At 42.4% G+C, this 10,519-nt stretch overlaps 2 protein-coding genes across 2 annotated transcripts; both read right to left on the reverse strand.

Annotated features, from left to right (window-relative positions):
• Positions 1-2,110: 2,110 nt before the first annotated feature.
• On the reverse strand, positions 2,111-7,534 carry K444DRAFT_622718 (tuberin). The gene is made up of 3 exons (XM_024882152.1): positions 7,311-7,534; positions 6,756-7,090; positions 2,111-6,708 (listed from the first exon to the last, which is right to left on the reverse strand). Exons 2-3 carry the CDS (start codon positions 7,050-7,052, stop codon positions 2,176-2,178), a joined length of 4,830 nt encoding a protein of 1,609 aa, XP_024726074.1. The 5' UTR covers positions 7,053-7,090; positions 7,311-7,534; the 3' UTR covers positions 2,111-2,175.
• A 311-nt stretch (positions 7,535-7,845) lies between these two features.
• Positions 7,846-10,093, reverse strand: K444DRAFT_605169 (thiamine biosynthesis protein-like protein (Thi-4); the record flags this gene model as incomplete). The annotated part of the gene is made up of 11 exons (XM_024878845.1): positions 7,846-8,233; positions 8,278-8,296; positions 8,345-8,453; positions 8,506-8,571; positions 8,619-8,769; positions 8,825-8,984; positions 9,038-9,422; positions 9,480-9,562; positions 9,626-9,662; positions 9,820-9,964; positions 10,041-10,093. 11 exons carry the CDS (start codon positions 10,091-10,093, stop codon positions 7,846-7,848), a joined length of 1,596 nt encoding a protein of 531 aa, XP_024726075.1.
• Positions 10,094-10,519: the final 426 nt, after the last annotated feature.

Genomic DNA, 10,519 nt, shown 5'->3' on the forward strand with positions numbered 1-10,519 from the left:
ATTATAATTTCTATATAAGATATAATTATAGCTAAATAGCTAGTATTTCTGTTTTTATTTTATATAATATATTAAATAAATATTCCAGAAATAATTATATTAGATCGGGAATTCTAATTTATATTTAATTTTTAAAATGAATTCTATATAAGAATTAATATAAAGCTTAAGGTTTTAATAGTTAATTATTTTTAAATAAATAAATAAACGGAAATTATTAATTAGTACTTTAATTAGAAATTATATTTATATATTAATTATTATTAAAATAACTAGAATAAATAAGTTATTATAATTAATTATTTATAAGTATTTTTTTAATATAAAACTATTAGCTAGTTTCTATTTATAACTAAAAAGAATTATAAGCCTTATATTTCTTTAGATTAGAACTTTCCTATTAAAGCTAACTTACCTAAAGAAAAGCTAAATAGAAATAAAGCTAAAGTATTAATAAATTAATTATATAAATTATAATAAATTATTTAAGGCTATATAAAATAAATATAGAAATAATATATAATATAAGCTAATAAATATTACTATTTAATTAATTTTAAAGTCAGAAATAAAGTATAAATTACTATAAAGTACTAGAAATCTAATTATTTAAATTAGAAGCTAGAAAATTAAATAAAGAGCCTATTTAAGATTCTAGAATAATATAGCTATTTATTTCTTTTAAAACTTCCGGAAATTATAAAGATATATCTAGTTTTCTATATAAAGAAGCTATAAAAAGACTTCTAGAATTCTTTACTAAATTAAATAAACCCGGAATTATTTTTATTAATATTAAAGAATAATAAATAAAAGTATAATATTAAATAAATTATTATAATTAAGCTAATAAGAAATAAACTAAAGTATATAATTTAGTAAATTAGTTAAAATAAAGATCTAGTATAATATCTAGCTTTAGTACTAAATAATAGTTCTCTAGTTTTATAAAGTTTTTATAATAATAATATTAATATATTAGAACTTTTATAAAATCTATAATATTAGCTAGACTATATAAAAAATAATATTTATCTAGAATTATATAGAAATAATAATAAATTCTTCTAAATTATATAATATTTATATTCGAGATACTAGTTTTATTTTAGAAAAAGAAATAATATAAAATTAAATAAATTAATAGCTTTTATAAAGCTCGGAAATAAGCTTATTTCGAAAAAAGAAATAATATTATAATTCCTAAATATCCGGTATTTGAAATATTTTATTAGATACTAGATATTTCCTAGATATATATAATATAATTATTTTACTAAAGAAGTATATTTAAAATATATTAGAAATATTTAAAAAACTAGTCTCTTTAGAACTAGTATATTATAGGATATATATACTTCTTTATAGCCTCTTATATTTTAGCTTTTTCTTTCTTAGCTTTAAATTATTTTTATAAATTATTTTTTATTTTATTTTCTAAGCCCTAAATACTATATTTATAATAGTAATTAAAGAGTTTTAAAAATATATAAATTAAAAAAATAGTTTTTAAGAAAATAATTCTAGAACTAAAAAAAATTAGTTTTAAAAAATAATAAAAGTTAAATAATTAATTAATTAAATAAATAGCTAACTATTTATTAATTAGTAAAAGCTAAATATCTTTTTTATAAATTATTAAATACTTTTATAAAATTAATAAATAGTTTCTTTCTTTAATATAAAATAAACTAAATTTATTTTAAGCTATTAAATACTTTTAAAACTAATTTAAAATCTTTTCTAATTTATATATATAACCTAATTAATATTAGTTTACTAGTAATATATAGTATTATTATATAATATATATAAAATATTTAATATATAAAATTAGTAAAATAATTAATATTTAGAAGTAAGAATTATAGTATTATAATATTAATATATAATTCCTAAATCTGCTAAGCCTAATAGAATCTAGTTTACTAGTCAAGTTACTTATTAGATATAAGGTTATATAACTATATCCCGTATCTCGTATCCCGTTTCCCGAATCTTGTAACTATATATATAACTCCCGAAAGAATAGCTATCCTAATATTAAATTTAATATTATAATTTCATAACTCACTAATTAATTTCATTATCTTTTTACTTACTAATAAATACCTCATATAATATTTGTAGTTTTTTTTTATTGAATTTTTTATATATTAAATGCTATATTATAAATTATGCCCACCTCGAAAAATCAAGGCTGTCTATAAGACTTTCTTTACTAGGGCTCGGCCCGACCTCCGTGTCAGCCATTGAAAGGACAGAGGACCGCTGAGAAGTCGTCTCTGTCGCATTCGAGAGGAAATTTGCAACCGAGGATCTCCTCAGGCTGTTGAGACTATCCCGCACATTTCTTGCGTCAGTTGATGCGCCGTTCGAAGTCCCAGGAGGTGAGGTTGGTGTCGAACTTGGGTGTTTTGGTCCATATCGGTCTCGAATACGGTTGATTTCCCGCAATCTGTTTCGCCACGACGAAACATGCTCCCCCCCTTCCCTGTTTGCCCATACTTGCGAGAACACAGATGCATTGAGCGCGAGCAAACGGATAAACCCGGGCAGTGCAGTCAGGCTCATGATTTTCGTCTCGGCGGCAGGTGAGATCTCCGGAAAGCCAGGTTTGCTCATAACATGCACCTTATAAAACGCATTCCTTGCATGTGCTTTGGACCTGAAGCGTGAGGCAACAAAAGATTCCCGCGACTCCGGTGTGATCACGATATTGACATAGTTGAAGTCCGAAGGGAATGTATCAAATCGAAATTGTTTGCCGGAATTATTGAAGATGATGTTCACAAAATCATTGCCAATGTGTCGTTTCTTATTGATGCATTGAGGATCCTGGTCAAGGTTTGTTGGCATCTGAGTAGTAACATGGAAAACGATCTCCGTGACCCTGTCGCGCCAACAGAATGTATACTCGCCGTCTGAGTCGGATTGACGGTCCAAGCCCTGAGTGTTGAATCTGGCACCTTTCAATTTGGTGAGAGTACCCAAGCCGGACAGAAATTCCGTGTAATCGCTGCTTCCTTGTATGTTTGATAGAATCTCGACTTCCCCAGTCTGATTTTCGCCAATGTAGATCACGCCGACTTTATGGCCATCAACGGTGAAACTGCGGTTGAACTGTTTGATGACTCGTTCCATGAAATCATCTTCTGGAAGGGGAATCGGACGCAGTGATTCACCGAACTGAGGAACCGAGGCAGTTAATTGTAGTAAAAGGTGGCTTGGTAGTTTCACGTTGTCATCTGAGTGCCGCCCATCCTTCATAGCATCGGTCATGACTTGTTCCTGGTGGGCAGGTGGCCGTGTGAATCTCTCCTGGATAACGTAGGAGGAAGTTCCCGAGGGCTGGCGCTTCGTGATTTGAGCCCAGTCTCCTCGTGTCGCTTGCTGGACGGTTATCAGACTGTTTCCAACGATCCACCGCTTCTGTTTGATCTCTCCAAATGTGCCTTCATTAAAAGCAGGATCGGGACTGGACTCGTCGACATCAGCATAAGCCACCCTCTGCATGAAATCCAGAGCGACCTGCGCTTGCTCGTCGATCTTCTCTTTGCCGTTCAGATCAGTTGAGACCAAATTCTTAGTGATCCAGCTAACTTGACCGGCACGATCCGCGAGTTTCAGCGACAGAAACCAGAATATAATGACATGATAGGCCAAGGCATACACATACTGCGGAAGGTCATCAGATGTGTTGGGCCGAAGATTGCTCTCCGCAAGACCGTTGTCCGCAGGCGTGCGTGAGCCTTCGACAGAGGTAATCGAGCTTTTTGGATTCGGAAGGCTGTTGCGATTCGGGCCTTCTTTGACCTGCTGGTCGCGCACATATTGGAGGTAGCGGAAGCAGATGGCGAAGACTATCCGATACTCATCTTCCCTGAAGTTCACGTAGAGATTTGGTAGTCTAGCAAGGCATGCCAGAAATTCTAGAATGTGAATTGCGACGTGACTTTGAGTGATGATCTGTGACATCTTTTGAAGTATGGTCACAAGCGCCTTGCCAGTTGATCCCGGGAGCTCATGACAGCATATTGAGAGGGCATGAATGCAACACTTGGAAGTTCGTTCTCCAACCCCGTGCAGAAACGTTCTTACAATCTCGTCCTGGTCGACTTTATTGAAATGCTGGTGGTAGCCCATAACCATGGTCAGGACCTGATAGAGGCATATCGCAACATCAGCCTTGCGCAATCCCGAAGACATTGGAGGCTCCTGGAAACTGCTGTTCTTGATCTGATCGCACAACAACTCCCTCAACAACTTGACCTGTGAAAGAGCGCTGGCAAACAGGGCTTGATTAGTAAGTTGAGAAGGAAGATGCACAAGCATGTAGCTGTACACCTCCCAATCACAACCGTTCTGGAAGAGTCCAATTACAGCATCCAGATACTGACCAACAGGTAGAGCAGTCTTATTGATTAGACCTGCAACAAATAACAGTTGAGTTTCGGTCTCGGGTCCACCGTCTTCCTTTATACAGTCAGCCTGGCCCTCCTCGCACTCTTCCATCTCGGTCACGGAAGTCAGCATCGGACTGGCTTTATCAGCAGGCTCCTCCGGCAGTGGGTTCGGGTCGGGCCACATCCACATCTGGTGGTTCCGTTGCAGCGTTCGGTTCATAGCACTGCCGGTCCGAACCGGTTGTTTATTCTGAGATTGACCTTGGCCGAACGAAACACTCCGTGATATGCGAGAACTGCCTAAGTCTTCAACACGAGTAGACCGGTGCTGCTGGGCGGCTTCGTCGGCTGCTTGTTTTCGTGCTAGAGAAGCTGGGGTTCTGTACAGAGAGGCTGCAAGCCCTTCACATTCAATGAAAGGTGTCAGGAAGATCCGATTCGCCCAATCAGCTCGCAATCGAAGAAGCATCCTCATAGCTGAAATCCGAGCATCGGTCTCACATACATGAGATTTCGCAATCCACAGGATTTCATCAAAGACCTTTAAAGCTTTACGACTAGACTTATCCATGGCTCTCATGAAGATTTGAATAAGGCCTCTTGTAACGACGTTTGATGCAGTCTGGACTAGACTGTTGGAAACCGAGGTTGGTCGGCCTGCGGTCAACATACCCTGCCGAGACCCGGGCGGTGATCCAAGAGGTGACTGAAGGCGGTCACTCGCAATGCTTCCACGAAGAGCATTCATAATGTCGATGAATAATGACTCATCCGCAATTTCGGCAACGGTTGTAGCAAACGCAACGACCTCTTGCAGGACTGGGATGTCCTTCTCGTCACTGATGTCATCCAGAACTGACGTGACGAAAATTTGGATGGTGTCAGCGTCGTCATGTCCATCCATCATTTCAATGACTGCCCAAACTTCAGTAACTGCATGGAGCGCATGCAATCGAATATGAGTAGGCTGAGAGCGGTCGACAAAGAATGCAGCCAGAATCACCTTGGTGTTGTCCTTCCATTCCAAATCCGATGGATAGCAGTAACGATATTCCATGTAATAGTCAATCACCCATTTGGCACACGACTCGGGTAGATGTGGATGAACTGCGACGAAAAACTTGATACAGTCCTCCCGTTGGAAGAAGTCGCCATCAGAAAACTTGGTGAGCAGTTCCTCTATTCGGAGAATGAGAGTGTTGAGAGTTTCTGTCACATTGGCGAGAATCTGATCACTCGTATTCTCCTTGGCTAAGAGGCTTGATATCCCGGATCTACTTGTAATTTGGTGACCATCGGCGGTTTCCAACACGCGCTGCGAGCAGCTGATGACGACAGCAAACATCTTGGACCAATCCTCCTCCATCACATTTTGCTTGATCTTCTGACCTCCATCATTGAAAAGGGATAAAATGAGACGAAGTACGTCGTTCTCCACCTTCATCCTTACGCGCTCAACAGCAACAACGTTTCCAAGAGCCGCGATTAGGAGAGTGAAGGGAACCAGAGGATATCCATCCTGGCCGTCCTTGGAGAACAACTTTTCCAGTACCGACAGAGCCCCGCGAATTTCACGAATGGCTTGCTTTCCACTTGCTGCAACAACAGAAGGATCGCGAAGGATGTCCAGAAGAATTCTCACGGTTGTCTGGCCGTTGTGAGACTTGCAGAGATTGCTAATTGACCGCCAAGCATCTGGCTGAACTTTGTCAATGAGGCAGTGTATAGAGCAAAGGACCTTGACACAGCCCAACAACTTGCTGTTGGGAATATCCCCATAGGTGACGATGGCATCGATCAAGTTGACACACGCGCTCAAGTCGGTCGCTTGGGGCGTGTTGACACATATATCGAGGATTACGTCAATAAGATCACCAGTTGTCTCCCCGCTAGAGATATTGAAGTTGAATTTGATAACATCTACAATGAAGGCGAAAAGCCGGGATAGATTGGTTTCCTCGCCCAGGGGGGCCTTGCTTTTTGTTGCTTTGTTCTGACGTCTCGCAGCCGATGTAATGGCGAAGTTCTCTCGGAGCCATGAGGTCAACAGGGGCAAGGTATCGTAGTGGAAACCTGAAAGGTCCTTCCCGTGCTTTGCTAACTCGACCAACGAAGCAAGTTGCAGATGGAAGTCTTCAGGATTCGCCGGAGCTGTGAGGACACGAAAGTACGCAAATCGCTCAGGATCTGTCGAAGTCGACTGCTGAACGCAAGCAGTCAACAACTCAAACCCTGCTGTTCGGCCTTCTCTTGGGTTTGTTCGATCGATGAGGTCCTTTGCTTGCTTGAATATGCTGGTGACCTGCCTTTCTGTTAGCTCCTAATCTAATCTTGCCTTCGCGCACTTACACCACTCAAAGGGTAGTCTTGTACAGCAAGACGAAGAGACTCTGCAGCAGAAAGGCGACTTGCAAGAGGTCTCTCCGGCTTCAGCTGTTCGTATAGGTGTTCGTAGTTTGGAGGCCCGCCGTAGATTGCCGGCTGCAAAGTATGGGCGCCATTGGGATGCTGTGCAACCGCAGCTGGCGATTGAGGATTCGGGCCCCGCGAAGACTTGCTTCCAGTCAAGCTCTTAAAGACACTGGCAAAGCCACTTGTGGATTTGGATTCGGGGGTTTGGGTGGTGTCTCCGACGGCTGGAGACATAGAAGATCGAGTCTCCGGTTCTGGGGCTGGTGGAGGTGCTGTGTCCCCGAATAATAGGCAATCAGCGAGGGGATCCATGCTTGCAAATGATGACTGGAGGAAGGGGGGGGGGGCTTTGTGGTGGGGAAATGAATGGGAGAGGGGTGGGAAGAGAGTGGTCTTGCGAGCACTTGACGCTGACAATCGAGGAAGCAAAAAAACTGCGTGAAATGCATCGCCCATTCGCTTTGGAGAGGGAGCAGCCGTCCTCAGACTCACTTCGAATTATGTACACTCATGGATGCGCGTAGGAGGGGTCTCAGGACGCTCGCAGCTCATAGCAGGTCTTGAGGGGAAAGATAAGGCTGGAAGCCAGGCGGTAGGATTACGATGCCCAAAAGTCTCTTGATTCCATGAAGACAACTTGGCTTGTCGGTGCATAGACTGGTCTTTTGAAGCGTTTGGCTGGTGATATGCGTGATACAGGCGATGGTGAGGGCATGGGAGGGAGGAGGAGACAGTACCAGTTGAATCGCGGTTAAAACAGAGTTGTCGATGATCCAGACCTGTCAGATCCATGCACGCGGCCGCGGGCCGACCATTTCTCCACAATCCAATGAAAAGCCAAAGCCAACATGTGCATCTATTCGGTCCTACTAACGACAAGTCTACAACCCTGTTCTTCTACCTATTCTCCTCGCTTCTCCTTTCCACTGTTATGCAGGGAAGAGGGATCTGCCAAGGCGTGTTTGTAAATAAAATTGTATTGCATGTGTTCCAAAGCACCCTTGCTCAGATGCTCTCTTATGTCTGTCTACGACCCACCAGATCTACCTGGCACGATACCCATGCTCCAGAGGCCGGTCTCTAGCTTTGTTGCGTGGATGAAGATCTTTACTGATTCTCCTATGCGGCTCGGCGACTGGAAGGGGGCAGATTTTTCAATCAGTTCTTTGCACGTGTTAAATTTGGTGGACATTGGAGAGGGTTGCTCATTCTCACCAGACCCTACCCTCACAGCATCCACGTACTCGTCGGCCACATAAGCCTCGATCCACTTCCAGTATGGGTTGCCGTCTCGTTTTGTTTTGGGATCGGAATGGAGTCGTTTTGCAATGGTGTAATATCCAACCAAACAGGGAGCAAGTGCAATTTGAAGTGCAAAAAAGTCTTCCGATTGCCCAATGTCAAGGACATACCTACTTTAGTCAGTCCAGATTCTCCCTGTACGTTAGCATCGGTCTACCTTGTGTATGCAGTGCAGGCTAGAGTTCTTGGTTAGCCCCGATTGTATTTTATAAGCACAAACATACCCTGGCTCTCCTCGGAAGCTTCCATCTCTGCCTTTGTGATCCCAAATCCTTTGCAGTAGTCGACATGCAGGGCCATCTCGTGATGGATGTGTTCCACCATTTTCGCCGCCTATTAAGATGTTCAGCCACTCATGCTGGGTTTTTATCCAGTCAGAGCTTACTTCTGCAATGGTTTCTATAGCCTTTGACTTGTAAGCTGCCAGAGCATTTGCTCTTGCAAATTGAACCTGTCAAAGTCAGCATGGCGAATTTTTTCAGATAGAACTCTTCAAACCAGGAAAAGGTAGTCTTGTATTAAATAATACTTGAAGCGCTCAACGGGCAGAGTGCCGTCAGCAAGGCCAGAGACAAACTCATGTTCGGTATGATCACGCCAAGGTTTTTGGACGTCGGGCCGCTCTAGGACGTACTCGATAAATCGACCCCTGCCGGCAAAGTGTTATCATGAAGCCGCGGAAATCTGCCATGAGTCTGACTTACGGGGTAAACGGCAGAGTGTAGGTGGAGTGGAAATGATTGATGGGTCCGTTGCCATGACCGAGGTCGGTCGAAGTCTTGATCCCGGCTTCCACGTACCTACAAGCACGCTTCACCGCTCGGACGACATCCAGTCCGTTTGCGAGATTCGATGCTATGGCGGCTGAAACGGTCAGATTGTAGGTTTTCCTTAACTCCAACACATGATTGACTTACAGGCCAACGAGCATCCAGTCCCATGCGTGTTCTTGGAGTTTTGGTAAGCAGACTCTATTCTTGTAATGACACCTTCTCCATACAATATATCGACCATGAGCACTCTATCGGCAGCTATGTTGGTCACATCGCCATCTCTAGTTAATGGAAGGTGGCCCCCTTTTAGTAGGACAAACTTGGGGCCGAGAGAGTGTACAGCCTTAGCTACCCTGATCAGATCGTTGACGTTTCGAGGCGCCTCAGCAGATAAGCCGGCATCAGAAAGCAGAAGCAGCGCTTCAGGAACATTTGGTGTGAGGACCGTGGTATGTGGGAGGAGGTCCTCTCTTAACTCGCGGATTGCTTCTATGGGTAACAATCGGGAACCACTTGTTGATACCATCACCTATCCTCATCAGAAAAAACCTTCATCAGAAGAATCTCGAGATCGATTGAGCCATACAGGATCAACGACAGTCAGCTTCACGTGATGTTCCTGCAAAGCCCTTGCCACAACTCTGATGGTCTCGGCTGAGGCCAGCATTCCTACATCAGTTAGAAAGATCAAAATGGGCTCTGAAAGAGCACAACGGAGGGCTGCAGAGTTACCTGTTTTGACAACGTCAACACCAATATCGCTAATGCACTGCGCGGCGAATTAGCTCAACAGATCGAAAATGGCCTGCAGGATCCGAGTACTGGGAAACCGTCCAGAAGACAAGGATAATGGAGGAGTTTGAACCGCCAGAGAGGCTCTCTGCTCGAGAGGGGAAATAGCAATAAATTCCGAGAATAAGCCTTACTGCATCGATCAATTTTCGAATAAAAGGTGGCGGAGTGTAGTGTATATCTACTACGCCGAGGGTGTTCTGGGCAGTCAGGGCCGTCGTAGCAGTCATAGCATAGCATCCATGAGCCCCGATCACTTTTTGATCTGCCTCGAGACCCCTGCAAATCAGAATATGCAGGTCAGCTCTTCAGACTTTGAGGAGTATATCTGAATATGATCCCAGAGAGAACTCACGCTCCACCAGAGCTATCCGAGCCAGCGATTACGAGGACGCGCCCCTGTGCCATCTTAAAGTCGAGAGCAAGATGGGTCAAAGAGGACGCTCGGATTTGGGTCGGATGTTTGTTGGACTTTATTAGTAAGCCGAAGAGTGGAGCAGTGGAGCAGCAACGCCACAGGGCTTAAGCAGGTAGGGATAGCTGCAACTTTTGTTGCAACAAGGAAGCAGTACCCGAAAAATGGAAGTGAGCATAACTTTTCTTGAAGTCTCAAAGGCCAAGCTTTCAAAAGATCCATCACGAAATACTACGCCATTTTGCCGAATGAAAGTGATGAAGGCTAGTCACTTGAGCCCGGAGGCTTGTTTGTTCCCAATAGCTTCGATGCCGAGGCAAGAGCCTCAGCCTTTGGTAATGGCTCGAGTTTTCAACTCGACAATGTTTTGGTTATGCTCCTCGAAATTAAAATTGAGAGCTACGAGCGAAACGTCGTTC

This window comes from Hyaloscypha bicolor, assembly GCF_002865645.1.
Source record: "Hyaloscypha bicolor E unplaced genomic scaffold K444scaffold_191, whole genome shotgun sequence".
Lineage (NCBI taxonomy): Eukaryota > Fungi > Ascomycota > Leotiomycetes > Helotiales > Hyaloscyphaceae > Hyaloscypha > Hyaloscypha bicolor.

What these genes read in the sequence shown, in the direction of transcription:
- K444DRAFT_622718 (XM_024882152.1), bottom strand. Translation starts at nt 7,052, where the DNA reads ATGTCTCCAGCCGTCGGAGACACCACCCAAACCCCCGAATCCAAATCC. An exon ending in AAGACTACCCTTTGAGTGGT is followed by an intron (nt 6,709 to 6,755) that starts GTAAGTGCGCGA and finishes ACAGAAAGGCAG; the next exon opens with GTCACCAGCATATTCAAGCA.